The sequence below is a fragment of the Schistocerca piceifrons genome, chromosome 1, assembly GCF_021461385.2.
Source record: "Schistocerca piceifrons isolate TAMUIC-IGC-003096 chromosome 1, iqSchPice1.1, whole genome shotgun sequence".
Taxonomy (NCBI): Eukaryota; Metazoa; Arthropoda; class Insecta; order Orthoptera; family Acrididae; genus Schistocerca; species Schistocerca piceifrons.
Window position 1 is genome coordinate 737,426,454 of NC_060138.1, and position 16,190 is coordinate 737,442,643.

At 37.5% G+C, this 16,190-nt stretch overlaps 1 protein-coding gene across 4 annotated transcripts in view; it reads right to left on the reverse strand.

Moving 5' to 3' along the window:
* LOC124711518 (ATP-binding cassette sub-family C member 5-like) overlaps nucleotides 1-16,190 on the reverse strand; it is a 538,718-nt gene that overhangs the window by 142,756 nt on the left and 379,772 nt on the right. For all 4 annotated transcript variants that reach the window (XM_047241664.1, XM_047241655.1, XM_047241649.1 and 1 more), the window contains 4 exons: nucleotides 13,723-13,829; nucleotides 6,359-6,546; nucleotides 305-451; nucleotides 84-213 (listed from right to left, as the gene is read on the reverse strand). In XM_047241664.1, the coding sequence (XP_047097620.1) occupies nucleotides 84-213; nucleotides 305-451; nucleotides 6,359-6,546; nucleotides 13,723-13,829 (572 nt within the window). The remainder of the gene's footprint in view (nucleotides 1-83; nucleotides 214-304; nucleotides 452-6,358; nucleotides 6,547-13,722; nucleotides 13,830-16,190) is intronic.

The following is a 16,190-nucleotide window of genomic DNA, read 5'->3' on the forward strand; positions in this document are numbered from 1 at the left end:
GTCATGTTTATGTGTTTCTGCATTCAACAATTTATCAATAGTCTGTTAACTTTGTATTATTTAAGAAACATTATAGCTTTCACCTTCATCTATGTCTCTTGAGAAAAGAGTTTGCATTCTTCCCAGAGGCGTTGTTTCAAAGAAATACAGTGGGCTCTCCACCACTTTCTTGAACAACTTGTTGTGCAGTATTGTTGATGCTCTCAAAGACACCTAAAATATTAGCAATAGTTTGAGCACAACAGTAGACAACAAGTATTGTAAGTAAACAAGTACTTAGATTAGAAATCTCAGTGGTACTTACTTTTGTAAACATGAACCCTCTCAGCAAGCTAGTTCCCAAAATAACTGCAATTGTTACTGCATAAACAAGCTGATACATGTGGTACTTTGGATTATCATTTAAGTTGTGACTGATGACGGTTACATTTCCCAAATTTATTGTCACATTCTGGAAATGATAAAAATGAAAATTCTAAGATCTGCTGTTACCAAAAGGGTGAATGTGATACCTTGAACAACACACATCTCTAGTACAATAAGGACTAGTAATATTTTAGATTCTAAAAATATTTCACAACAGGCCAATTAATATTTACGGTCACTACCTACAGTTTCTACATCACATATAACCTCTCCTTACAATATTGTGCTCCTTTATTTGACTCGGTCTTGTTTGAAATTGTCCTTTACAGGGTCCTGGAAGTAGATATTTCTGAAATTCTGAGAGCCACTGAATCACAATTTAATTACCATTAACTGGTGATCTTTTTCTTGTTTGGGACCAGGTACTCACCATGGCCAAACAGATCTACACTTGTCACATCCTAAAGTCCCTCTAGATCACACTGAGATGAATGACTGGATGGTGCTTTAAACAACAATGCCAGCACATTTCCATCTCAATCATGTCTAATATGAGCTTATTCTTTTCATCCAATGATCTGAAGTCAGCAAACCACTAAAGTCACTCCCTTCTACTCTCCCTCATTCATCACACATCTCATCCTAGCACGAAGAAAAGTAAGCAAGCTTACGTGGTACTTAGGACCATGGTCACAGTTGCTTCACTAGGCAAGTGGTAACGAACACAATATGCATACAATAACTTATCACTTCTCAAAGAGGATGCTGGCAGTAGATGTATGAAACCCGTATGTTGCACAGGACCTATTCACACAGGGCAGGCAGAATGTAAAGGATCAAACATGTAACAGTGTTTTGTACTTATGCAAAAACACAAGTAACAAAAGTTAATATCTTATTGTTACATATTACAGAATACTACCGTACAACACTATTGTGAATAGTACTGTTTGCTAATTATAACATATGTACTGGTTGTAGGGTATGAATTTAACAATGGTGTTTTCTTTTCTGTTTGTGCTTAAAGGAGCAGGGGGAAGTTACATATACTGCTGACCACTAAAAATTATGTGTAACATATTTAGAAAATGCAATACCATAAAGGCAAAGAATAGGAGCCAGAACTCTTTACTAGAGAGTACAACAAAATGCCACCAGTAGGGTGTCATTGGGTGTGGTAAGATATTGATGTGGAGCTCACATAAAGAAGCCATGAGGTGCCGCAATTCATTGGCAGTGAGCACATATGCATATGGCCACACACAAGGCCTCGTAGGGTGGTGGCTGGATGTGCCAATGTGTAAGTGGCTACATGGCCTGCCGCAGAGTATAAAGGTGGAGGCAGTGGTGCCCAACAGAAGGCAAGACTTCTATGTAGGACAGACTCAGAGACTGCATGTCTAGTATTTGCTCTGGGTCTGCTCACATTCATATTTAGTCACATACCTCCCTCCAGAGAAACATGATAAGAATTGTGCAATTTTATCAAGTCATTCATTCATCTTCTGCTCAGATGAGGATAAAGATTGTTGTTATTCAAGTCTTGTCTTTTGTTCATATATTTCCTGACCAATTTCCATAATTCTTTCAAAACATTCATTTGCCATAACCGCGTTCGCTAACTGGATGGACCCTCCTCAGCTTGCTATGACTTTAAGTGTCTAGACCACTCGTTACATGTGACATACGAGTTTTATTTTCTGGAGCCAGGTGTGAGATTGGATGGTCGTGAATAAGTGTGAAGTTGTTGTCGCGCTATGAGTTATCAGAATAGTCACTCCTCTTTGTAAAACTGAACTTGCACAGCCCCAGCACACACAAAGCAATGGAAAGGCTTTAAGGATCCCTTTGCATTATATGAACAACCCATACATAGGCCAGTGGCAGAGCCAGGAACTAGGACAGTAAAAGAGAGTTTGTCAACTGTTCTTGAGAAGGATGGCCCTTTCCAGCACCAAGGAATGGATGGCACCAGGAAAAGAAAGAGGAAGAGGCCAGGACAAATGCAGCACCAGATAGGGCCTGGGGCCAAAGCATAGTGGCCAGATCGCGCCCAGAGTCGATTTGGATATCCCAGAAGGTGGCCAGGAGTAACTGACAGTGATGTGAGACTGCAGATGACACATAGATGGTGGAACAGGTTACCGACAGTGCGAGGGCATCTAGCAACAGTGGTGGCCGACAGACTGCCCAGAGAGTGTTTATCATGCACAGAGCGTTCATAGGAAAAGTAAAAGCTAGGAAAATGAAGTAAGAGTGTAAGAAAGCCATTTCCTGGAAAGATATTAAGAGTTAGTCATGAAAACAGAAACAAGTTCATAGAATTGGAGTGCCAGGAAGGCACTAATAATTGCTTGACATTTCTCATGGGCACTGCAGTGCAGATAAACCTAATTCAGGGAAATACTCTGGGAAACAGTGGAAGGTATAATCTGGATGAAAAAATTTGGTTCAGGGAATCACTAGTATGGTTGCAAGGATAAAGGGAATGGTAACACTCAAATTATGGACAAGAATTGGCATGAAAGTGACACACTGCTTCGATGTAATTAGGGAAGATGTGGATCTTTCATTTCACATGGTGGTGAGCCGAGACTTATTCAAGGAAAATGGAAGCATAATCAATTACATCACCAGAAGCTTGTCGATCCACAGGGGATGGATTGAAATCCAGGCAGGTGACAATTGAGCTCTGTACAGTTGCTACTACAGTTGTGCAGGTACCGGAAAGAAAAGGCAATTTCAGAAAAGCTCAGATGCCGAGCAAAATTCACATAGAGAAACAAAGACTGAGTAACAGAGTAAGCTCGACACAGTACAGATCTTTCAAGAAAGGCTTGAGTGCAAGTCGAGAAACATGTATAAAAGCGAGAGCAAATAGGGACAGAAAGCAAATGGTTGAAACACGACAGAGACATGCAACAGGTATTACTGGAGGGAACCAAAAGGGGTAAAGCAAAGTTGAACAAGACTAACAATAGAACCCTGAAAGGAATGGGTGTACTGAGTACAAATAGAGGTGAACAGAGTCAAAGAGGCTATCATTCTGAAACAGGGGATCACCAAGGACCTGTTTCTTCTGAAGCATTAGCAATAGTAGAATTAGGAGAATGGCTAACAAGTGCGCTAAACACTACAGATTAGAGTGTGTCAGTAGAAAGCCCACTGTTGGTACCAGAAGCAGTCCCAGAGAAGGCATTGTTGTGGTAATCATTTAGCATGAATTGTGTGAATAGAAACATGCCACAGTTGAAAACGAGAGTAAGTATACTAAAAGAGAATATCCGAGTGAGTCATTTGCACACCACAGAGAAGGCAGCAATTTGAGCTACATAGCATGTAAAGCAATGTTTTTAATTTACCAAGAGACAAATTATCTTATACAGATTATATACTGCATGAAATTAAACTTAACAGAGGCAGAAGGCAGGGTGATACTTATGCAACAATGCAGAATACTGTAAGCACAAAAAGAGATGCTCCAGCAAGAAACTGGAAAGGTTTCAGAGGGTGACATCACAGTACCAAGCAAAAGTGATTGGAATTTTCTGTTAACTATGATTCCAAAGAAAACGCTTGCAAGTAGAAAGCAAAAGTGGTGAATAGTTGTGGACTATGGGGGACTGATGAAATCTCCCTAAATTCATTACCAAGGATAGAAAAAATTCCTGATGGTCTAGGAAAGCCAAAATACTTCTTGATCCTAGATTTAGTGAATGGTTTTTATTAGGTCATATTATATAGAACGAACCAAGAAAAAGTGGTTTTCAATATGGTGTACAGATATTCAGAGTACAAATGAATGTGCATGTATCTTCAAACAACACTAAGTACATTTCAGAAGTTGATGAACTCTCTTTTGACAGGCTTACAATGTGACAAGTTGTTCATTTATTTGGATAATGTGATGATATTTGGCTGCTCCTTATAGAAACACAATGTTTAGCTGACAGAAATATTTGAAAGACTTAGACTCCACAATTTAAAGTTAAAGGTGGACAAGTGCAAAATTTTGCAACAACAAGTATACTAGTTGCCCATATTTTATCACCTGAGGGCTTGATGACAGACACACAGAAAGTCAAAGTGACAATGGAGTATTCACAGCCTAAAACAACAAAGCAACTAAGGGGATATCTATGACTTGTGGGATACACAGGCATTTTATAAACAACTTAGTTAGCTACATGAGTTATTAAAAAAGGAAATATCTTCCACTTGGGATTCAAGCTGGAAAATGATTTTCAGTATCAGGAACAGGAGCTGATCAGCTCACTAATGTTGCAGTATCTGGACCTTGACAAGGGCTTTATAACTAACACAGATACTAGTGAGACAAATATAAGAGCAGTTTTGAGTCAGGGAAAAACTAGAAGCAAATTATCTTTCCCAAATGCCTTGAGGATGCTGAATAAGGCAGAAAGAGGGTACAGTATGACTGGGAGGGATATGTTAACCATCTTTTGGGCAGTATATTACTTAAGACTGCACATATTTGACAGGAAGTTACTGATATGTATTGACCAATTTGGGTAGGTGTCATCCTGATTGATGAAGTTTATGTCAAAGTTGCAGGAATAAGACCATCAGATGATGCTCAAAAATGGCAAACAAAATGAATTCGCTGATGCACATCTGTGAGTAAGGAAGGTCAGGGTGGTTGGTGCATGACCAGAAGGCAACAGTAGCCTAGGTCTGGACAAGGCAGAAGAGAAAGCTGTAGCATGGGTCAGGGACTTACAGGCAGGCACAGGCAGCAGGGCTATTGACATAAGCAAGCAGGCGACAGGCGGGATCACCGAGGACACAGAAAAATGAGACAACTGAACTGAAAACAGTAATAGATTATATTAAAAATTGTGAAAGCTGTGTCAAAGATATAGAAGAGTATATCTGGGAATGTGAGACATCTTACGTGAGCATGGTAGAAGAAATAAATCAACATGAAAAAGCTGCAAAATTAAAACAGTTTCACGTATCTCCCACTGGAGGACAACATGGCATAGAAAGAATCTATCAGTGAATAAAAAAAGTACTGAGCATTAAATGATATGAAGAAGGATATAGAAGAATATATTTTAGAGATGATAAAGACGCATGAACACGTTATCAAAATGTGTGATGCCGATGTAGTGCTTCCATTAAAGCACACAAACCAAGGAAATAAGTACATCCTTATGTTTCAGCATGCAATGACTAAGTTTATGGTAGCCAAGCCCATTGAACAGCAGTATGTAAGGATAAGTAGTGAGCAGTTACAATGTAAAACAGTATATAAGAGCCTTACAATATGCAAGCAAGTACTTATACTTTTGTTCACATATGACCATGAGAGGTATGACACTAAGAGGTTGCAACCAGTTCAAGAAATTCTGAAGAACTGCATTCAGAAGCTAATAATATTGAATGAAACTCTGTGGACACCATTAAGTAATAATGAATGGCTCTTTGTTGTCCCAGTGGACTAGGGCATTACCATTGTCTGTCACGAATAAAGACCCACCGATGTCATGCACTGATGTAGAGGAATTCTAAATTATTAGGTAAATGTCATGGATATAAGGCTCAAATGATGATCAAATCAAAGCAAATAATACAAATAAACGTTTATAGTGTCAAGTGCAATTATGTAGTTTACAAAAACTACATTGCAAGAGAAATAAATAAATAGAGAGAGATACATATGGAGGGTGGTACAGGAAAGAGGGGGGTGGGGTGGGCGCAGATGACTTAAAATTAACACTCATGAGGTAGTTGCAGATACCAAAATTTTCAATAATTAGAGGCCAATACACCAAATGAAAAGGTAGGCAGTATTCAGAAGTTATTTCCTTTAGAAATCAAGAAGAGAGCTAAAAAAAATGTAGACAGCTGGATATGTTGATTCAAGAAAGGGGGAAAAAGTGCCACGGCAAGAATGGAAAGAAAGTCATGAAATTTTCCTTCAATATTTACAGTACTTTTCACAATATATAAATAAAATATAACTTACCCCACTTCCTTCTTTGATCCACACAGCAAGCCACCATGTGCTAAATGCTGTGCTGCCCACATTTAATAAAAAACATAATGAAACTATGAGTGTAATGAAATAGCCTCCTGCTGCAGAAATGTATGACTGGTAAGTATAAAAACGAATATTTCCTTTTGTAATTTCTTCCTTTTCCATGATTTTTTGTCCTGAAACCAAGAATAATACAATGACATGGTACTGGAACAAAACAACTGCAAAAAGTCAAAAGTGGAGCAGCAATACTATGATAGATAATACCAAATGATAGAAGCAATAGTCACATTACAAAGGTTTGTGTTAATCAGAAACCAGATTTATAAAGTGCAGCCTGAGCTAGAAGATCTGAACAACCTTTTCTACATAGTCAGTTGTCATGTGACACACTTTTTTATTTCCAGAGAAGCAGCTATAATGAAAGGACAAAGAATTTAATAACTACCACATAATTGTACATTCTATCCTATCATAACAACATTCATTTCAGCAACAACAGTTATGAAAACTGTATGTATTTATCTTTTATGGAGTTAACTGAATGTAATGTATTCGATAATAATAAAATGACCCAGCATTATTTCCAGATACTATTAATTTATTCAACAAATATCTTATGTTTTGGTAACTGAAGACTTCTGGCAGAAAAGTCAAAAGTGGAGCAGCAATACTATGATAGATAATACCAAACGATAGAAGCAATAGTCACATTACAAAGGTTTGTGTTAATCAGCAACTAGATTTATAAGGTGCAGCCTGAGCTAGAAGATCTGAACAACCGTTCTACAGAGTCAGTTGTCATGTGACACATTTTTTTATTTCCAGGGGAGCAGCTATAATGAAAGGACAAAGAAGCTTCAGCTAATTGTGTAAAGTGTATTAGCCTCAATGTGAATATGGAAATAGGTACAACAATATATGCAATGACAGATACATTCTTCCAAGAATTCAAAGAAAAAAATCAATCATCATTGTATAGTTTAATATTATGACTAAGACACAAACCGACAATGAAACAGACAGCATCTGTGAAACCAGGAAGTAATATGATGTCTGAAAAACAATGAAAATCTTCGAGTCATGGGAGGCCACAATATTATAAGAGGAAAAGGAAAGAATAGAGAATTATCAAATATATGTTAGCTACAAAGTGAGATAAACACCTAACTACAAGGACTAAACATTCCACAAACCAAAGACCATAATCGCTAAAATAATATATTGAAGAAAGGTCTCTTGATATCACATGACAGGAACAGTGCTGTATGTTTCAAATGTACATGGTATTACATGTAACTTTTGTTTCTGTGTGGGAACTGTTGATTGTCTCAAAGTATCCAGAAGTTTGAATACTCCATTCTACGATTACCCCTGCAACAATTTATTCATGTCCCACAAGGCTAAGTGTGAGGTTCACAGTGACTCTCTATATATTTTTTCCTCAGAATAGATTGCTGTGTAGATTGAAGTAAATGTCGCATTGTCCACAATCCGCTTAATTTTTGCAATATGGGAGATGGAATTGATTTTAGGTTGGAGGGGAAATCCAGCTTTCATATTGTTTATGGAAGGAATACATAAATAATCTTAATAAGAAATGACAGGACAAAATTTTGAACATGATATAGTTGACTGTGGGTACAGCATTTTGCAGACCTGTCGGTTGGTTGGTTGGTTTGGGGGGAGAGACCAAACAGCGAGGTCATCGGTCTCATCGGATTAGGGAAGGATGGAGAAGGAAGTCAGGCGTGCCCTTTCAAAGGAACCATCCCGGCATTTGCCTGGAGTGATTTAGGGAAATAATGGAAAACCTAAATCAGGATGGCTGGACGCGGGATTGAACCGTCGTCCTCCCGAATTTTTGCAAACCGACCATCTCTTTAGGTTGAAAAGAAAAGTCATTATACTGAAATCACACCTAATTCACAAAATGTGTGTTGCATGCTTACATTATGAATCTAAAATTTCTTATTTCAGTGTAATTATTATAATGTGAATGACAAGCATATAAGACAATCTCTCACGCTTAAGAAGAATGTTGAATACAGCAAAAGTGATCATACAATGACTGTTTTCACAAAAGTGATCATACAATGACTGTTTTCACAGCCACTGTTTAGGCACTTGGTAACAGGCATAGTTTTCAATGTTTATTTATTTATTTACTCACCAAATTTTCCATGGTGTTTGGCAGAACACAACAATATTAAATAAGGAACACTTCCTACTGTTCCGCAAAATTCTGAAGGTACTTTGTGGCATTATGTGACAATTTTTTTATGTCATGGGTTGAGTCATTACATACTTTACAGAATGCTGATTAAAACTATTATAAACAAAAGGAACTACAGAATGAATAAAACACAGTAAAAAGTATTCACAAAGTATATGAATAAATTATACATTACAGTGAAAAGTTCTCAGCTTCTGCAAAGAACTCCAGTACAGAATAGAAGGCATGTGCCACTAGGAAGCCTTTCAACCTGGATTTGAAGACTTGGGATTTGTCACTCAATTTTTTCATTTTTGCTGGAAGCCTATTGACAATGAAACCTGCTGAAGAATTCATATCTTAGCAAAGTGTTATGTCAGTACAAACCGTTTTTCTGTCCACTGTTCACTGATCGAATGTTGCAGTTTCTTCTGAATGAGTCTATATTGTCAACAACAAATCCCATGATGGAGTATACAAACGGGGATGGCAAAGTTATAATTCCACACTGATGAGAGCAATAACTGTCACTTTCAAAAGAAATCCATTTCATTTCATTTCTAAATTAAATTTGTAAAGAGACAGATCAGCAAAATAAACATAGCAACAGTTGACAACTCATTGTATAACTGATGGCTTGACTGGCTGATATGCATGGTAACAATTCTGGAACAGTTGCTAAGCTTTTGGATGAAGTCTTTCTCCAGAGAACTACAGAATACACATACACACACACCTGAATGGCCACATTGTCCCCGATGACTATATTACACAGACATGTAGCTCAACTGAGGTGATGGTTGTATTGGGTGGTGTAGTTGATGAAAGAAAGGAGGCAAGGAGAAGGACGGAAAGTTGGAGGGAATGGGAGTTAATGGAATGATGGGAGGGGCAGAAACTTCAGAAGATGGGAATGTGGCATATGTGAGTTTGAAGTGTGAGACTTAGACAGGAGCATGATTGTGCAAGAAGTGAAGTGGAGCATGGTCCAGGTGTGTAGACGGGTGACAGGCACAGCATAGGCTGATGAGGCCAAGAAGATTTAGAGGTTCAAATGGCTCTGAGCACTATGGGACTTAACGAAGATTTAGAGATCAAAGGCTCTATTGTAATGATAATTTCCATATACACAGTTCAGAGAAAAGCATGTACAGTGCGTATGTGGAGGAAAGGGAAAATGTATCTGGAAAATCTTTGATTGAACAAATCAAATAAAGTGGAGGAATGTCTAAGAAGAAAGTCCACGAATCATTCATGAAGTTTAATGTTAAGCAAGTTATGTATTTTCCCACAGAAGAAGGCAGATAACTTACACTGAGCATTCTGCCTTGGAAGACAACTCCAAACACTGATACAAATCATGTTAGCGGAGTGAAAAAATCAGTTTCTTTTATTTTTAATACACCAGATTTTTGTTTCAATTCAACAAAATATGCTAATCACACTCCTATCAAACAATATGCATGAAAATTTGTTCACAGAGACATCTAAACTGTGAGCACTGGTAAAAGTCGATGGACATGTTGCATCAGTGTTGCCAATTACACATAACATATCCCTTAAAACACTGGAAAATCCAGAATTGGATGTAGCAATATATTGAAAAGGATAATTACTGCTCACAATATAGCAGAGATGCTGAGTCACAGAAAGGCACAACAAAAAGACTGTCAGAAAGTTAGCTTTTGGCCAACAAGGCCTTTGTCAAAAGTAGACAACATACATACACGCATACACTCATGCAAATGCAACTTACACACACATAACCACAGTCTCTGGCAGCTGGAGCCAGCTGAGTCTGTGTGAGAGTGTGTAAGTGTCTGTACATTGTCTACTTTTGACAAAGGCCTTGTTGGCTAAATGCTAACTTTCTAACAGTCTTTTTGTTGTGCCTTTCTGTGACTCAGCATTTCCGCTATACCATGAGTAGCGACTATCTTTTTCATTACGTTGTAATGTATTGCTTAATGTTTATTTATTTGTAATCTGCATTTCAGAGTACCATAGAAATATCTAGAACTGACCTGGGGAATCTATATTCAACCAGCATGTACCCTTTCTAAATTTGTGTATTAGTTAGCTACTCCTGGCTTCTAGCTGACTGATAAGATCTCTCCTTTGACCTCACAAATTGGCGTGGAACATACAGTGTGTCCTTGATGTTTCTAAGCCATTGTTACCAATGGGATGGATAGTACAAAAAAGTTCCGTGTCTAACTTTTGTCAATTTAGCCTTCTTAAGCTGTGCTGAAGTACAGAATAATTGTATTTATATAATCATGATTTATCAACTTAGCAAAACAATAATAATATTTTTTTTCCATTTTGCTGAGAACTGAATTAGTAGCCCAGGACAGATTCACCCAGGCATCTGACAAAGCAAAAAAGCTGACTGATTATGGCAAGATTTCATCCTGCCACAAAAACCTTTGTTGTCTTCCTGCAAATTCTATACTTTTGTTGTCAGTCTTCTCTGAAATGTGGTACATGACAAACATGTCTTCCAAACTTCCACATTTTGAAAAGCAGTTGAAGTTATGAAGTCAAATGCATTATCAATTAGAAATGCTGCAAACAAAGATGAAATGCCACGAATTACCTTGTGTGATCACATAATGAACACGAACAGAAACTGCATTAAATGTAGAGGAAGAACATCATTGCAGAACACCCAATGGTTGTCTTAGAGCACAGATTTTCATTTCTGAAATTTGACATTTGGTTTTCAGTAAAACACTATCTTGACAAAAGCTGATGAAATGCAAAAGTGTTTGAGAACAATTTGCCTGGAGAAGAGTGGGTGGACAGTTTCATTCATTGAAATGTCATGCTGGCAATGAAAACTTCATTGAACATCACTACCAGAAGAGTAAATGTACCTTAGTTGTACACAGTGACATAATTGATTTTATGTTGTTTCCTGGTTCATGAATGAATTTTTATTTTCTTTGTTCAAAATTATTATTATTTTATTATCCATGTTTCAGGTTGATATTGACATGGTTAAGAACTACTTCGCAAACCTTCAAAAGAGTCTAGAGGGCATCAGAAATTCTAAGATCCTACAGTACAATGAATCCAATCTAGATGATGGAAAAGTTTGAATTTACAAATGAGGAACCAGGTCTCTGGGGAATATAATGAACTCTTCTAAATCAGTAACCAGAATATTTGTTGGTACAGCCAATGGTGAACTCCTGCCTGCATGTGATGTTTATAAATGTAAACATATGTGGCATACTTGGACACAAGGAGCACCTGCAGGAACCAGATATAACAGGTCAAAGTCTGAATGGTTTGATGAAGCCATATTCAAAGATTGGCTACAGACTATTGCAATACCTTTGGCCAGGAAAAAAGAAGGTGTGAAACTAGTGCTGTGTGACAGTGTGCCTTCCCATTTTTCATTAAGTGTGCTCAAAATGTGTAAGGAGCACATAATTAAATTCATCTGTCTCCCTATGAATGCCACACACTTGCTACAACCTCTAGACATGGCATTTCACAAGCTTACAATGGCATGGCTATCAGTATTGACAAAATGGCACCAGGAAGCAGACAGAAGACTGACTTCAATTCCAAAGAGCACTTTCCTACTCTTCTTAGTGAGTTGATGGAGACCACTAATCCTATTGCAGCTGCCAACTTAAACCATGGATTCTGGCCCTGTGGCATTTCTCTATTCAATCCACAAAAAATCCTTAATACGATATTGTCATCACAATGTTGTATGGCAGAATCTCCAGAATTTCAGCCCACACTGGCACTGGTGGGAGAAGTAGTCATGAAAGTGCTCCAGGACATGAGATACGAAAAATAACCAGGTACCAGAAAAAGAAACTGAGCCAGGAAAAAGTTTTGCCAGTGCCAATACTGATGGTGGAACATCTCAGTCAAATGAATAAATGTGTCATCTCATGTAAACTGAGCAATAAAAGAAAAGAGAAGTCATGAAAACTACCATGGAAAGCAAACAGTCAGTGTCCAAGGATTTCACTGATTGTGATGAAGATGTGCAGTATTCCATTAAAGATTCATCAGATGAATAAGGTGAAGAGTAAGATAATAATGGTGACAATTTTTATGATCCTAAACCAGGGAATCGGCTTTTAGTGAAGTTTCCAGCTAAAAAGCAAAAACCATTAAGTTTTATTTTGGTTGAATTGAGGAACTGTTCACTGGAGAAGGACTTGATGTTTGTTTGAAACTCTGGCAGATTCCAGTTCAGATATCCTGAGTCACAAGATCTGAGTCTTACAGAATCTGAAAAAATATAAAGAAAACTAAGTGTTCCTGTTTCTATGAATGAAAGGGGAGTTTTAAAATGTGCTGTAAATTTCCAGCGCTATGATATTAATTCGGAAGTGACAGAGATGTAAGCTGGTCAAAGTGGCTGAGTGGTCCTAGGTGCTACAGTTCGGAACCGCACGACCACTATGGTTGCAGGTTCAAATCCTGCCTCGGGCATGAATGTGTGTGATGTCCTTAGGTTAGTTAGGTTTAAGTAGTTCTAAGTTCTAGGGGACTGATGACCTCAGAAGTTAAGTCCCATAGTGCTCAGGGCCACAGAGATGTAAAATACATTTACTATATTTTTCAAGGCTATTTTATTAATTTGTTCATTAATAACTTTGCTACTATTGTGTATAGGTTGACATAATTTTAAGTCTGATGCATGAGCATGAACATGTATAAGTACATGATTAACAAAATATATTAAAGTTCTCATATATGGATCCTAAAATTCCTTTTAAAAAATTAAGTAAATGCAAATAAATAACAAAATAATCCAATAGGGAGGATGATATCAACCAGAATGTGTTAAAATGTTCATTTGTGTGTACTTTTAATATGGTGGTTGACATAGCGCTGAGTGCTGGGTTTGAGTTGACCGACATTTAAATGTGCCTTCCTCAGTGACTGTGGACATTAATAAAAAATAAAATAACATGAAACATTCCCTTAGCAATGAGCTATGAGATACTATTTTCAGTGAAAATGGAGACTGCTTTGTCTGTGGAGCAGCGTAAAAAATACGAAAAAAAGTGGCGGTCTCTAAACGGGTTGACAGTATTGGTTTACACAAATTTCACTGTAAGGATCATATTTTATAAAGATTTATACAATGTGGATTCACCTTGAATGTTTCCTGGAGTATGGTGTTCTCCTTTCATGTCCATTCTAGACATATCAGAGTTAAGGTAACTGACATCATTCAAACCAGCTTCCACTGCTTCTTTCAACCTGGAAAAAATAAAAATAAAGTTGAACACTACATTTAAATAAAATTATAAGTCAAGAGAAATTTTCCTTTCAAAATATTCTATAGAATAATGTTTACTGACCATATGTTCATGGTTGTAAGCGCTACATGATATACGGCTGGGGGATGAAGAAAAATATTGCAACAAGGTTTACTTATTACTGCAGTTTTGTAGAGGATGTTTACTGATCTTTTCCACTGAAAATATATGGAATACAGAACTGCTAATATGTATTTGCATGTACTTTGAATTACTTTAGCTTCATTACATATACAAAAAACTATAATTCTAATAAGCAAAACATTATGCATTGGAAAACTGCTTCTTTAGGTTATTAACTCCATCAAATGATTGCAAAAAATAAAAAAAATTGATAACTGCAAATAAGGAGTGAATTTCATGTTATAGTCGATTCTCTGCTGAAAAATATGATAGTCCTGAACTACACAATATCTCTTGGTTTCAGCTCATATGAGACCTAAGTTCCTTCTTTTTGAATCATGCCCATAGCCTTGAGATATTTTGAAATGGCTTGCTGTGTCACTCCTAATAATTGTGCCAATTCTTCTTGAGTTTGATGTGAGTCTTCACTCAGCAATGTCTCCAATTCTGCATCTTCAAAAACATTCTCTCTCCTGCCACTATGCTGGTCTACAACGTTAAAATCACCGTTCTTGAAATGTTGAAATCACTCATGACACATTCTTCCACCAACAGGGTCCTTACCATACATACTTGAGAGTATTTGATGAGCCTCAGCTGCTGCTTTCTTCATACTGAAACAAAACGGTAACACCTCACGCGACGAACGAGAATTAGGTTCGTAAACTGACATATTCAATGAAGAACAACTTTATGATGCAGACACATATTGACTAATGTTTGAATGAGGTTATATTGACCAAGGTCCAAGCTAACTGCCTGATGTCTGTGATCTGTTTCTTTTGACTGCTACTTACCATTGTTGCCACCTATCAGCAAATGGCACAAGCAAAGATGTACACGTTGTACGATTATGGGTCTGTAAGGTCATGTTGTGAGTAAGATAACTATAATAGGGCGAAATGTTCAATGCTGAGTGGTCACTATTTTGTTGTGGACATTCCTCTCCACATAAATACTGTTGAAAACTATAAATTACTTAAAAACGAAAGCAATCAATTATTGATAAAATTATTTAATTGTATGAATATAATAGAGGGAAACATTCCACATGGGAAAAATATATCTAAAAACAAAGATGATGTGACTTGCCAAACGAAAGTGCTGGCAGGTCGATAGACACACAAACAAACACAAACATACACACAAAATTCAAGCTTTCGCAACCAACGGTTTCTTCATCAGGAAAGAGGGAAGGAGAGGGAAAGACGAAAGGATGTGGGTTTTAAGGGAGAGGGTAAGGAGTCATTCCAATCCCAGGAGCGGAAAGGCTTACCTTAGGGGGAAAAAAGGACAGGTATACACTCGCACACACACACACACACACACACACACACACACACACACACACACACACACACACACACACACACACACACATATCCATGCGCACATACACTGACACAAGCAGATATCAGAACTAGCCATGGCTATGAGAATTACTAAAGAAGGGCCTGATTGACCTGAGTTAGTAAATCTAATCAAAGCTCAGAGTATACAATTAGGCTCAATGAATTCTCAATTAGATGACCAGAGGACAGCTGCAGATGCTCAAAATGCTGCTCTAAGTAAGGAACTAAATGCAACTCTAAACAAAGAACTAAGCTTAGTACATTCTAGTTTAAATCCTCAGACTGAAACTTTAGGATTGTTAAACGCCAAAGTCGACTCACAGAGCAAAGAATTGGTATTCTATGCAAAGGCATGGATGCTTTAAAGACTGAATTTGACACCTTGAATAGTAAAGTAGAGGATTTGAAATTAGACTTAAAGAAAGAATGAACCAATTCATTGGACATTCACGTAAATCAAATGTTCACCGGCTTTAGTCAGAAAAAGAATGATCAATTACAAGACTTAGTAAAAAAGTTAGAATTTGATATTGAGGAAAAATGTAATACTGTAGAATCAGAAATCAATGAAAAGTTAGGATCATTTGAAAATGTTTGCAACGTTAAGTTTGATGCTGTAAAGCAGGGATTGCATACTTTAAAAGAGAGTGTCTGTATATGTGTGGATGGATGTGTGTGTGTGCGAGTGTATACCCGTCCATTTTTCCCCCTAAGGGAAGTCTTTCCGCTCCCGGGATTGGAATGACTCCTTACCCTCTCCCTTAAAACCCACATCCTTTCCTCTTTCCCTCTCCTTCCCTCTTTCCTGATGAGGCAACAGTTTGTTG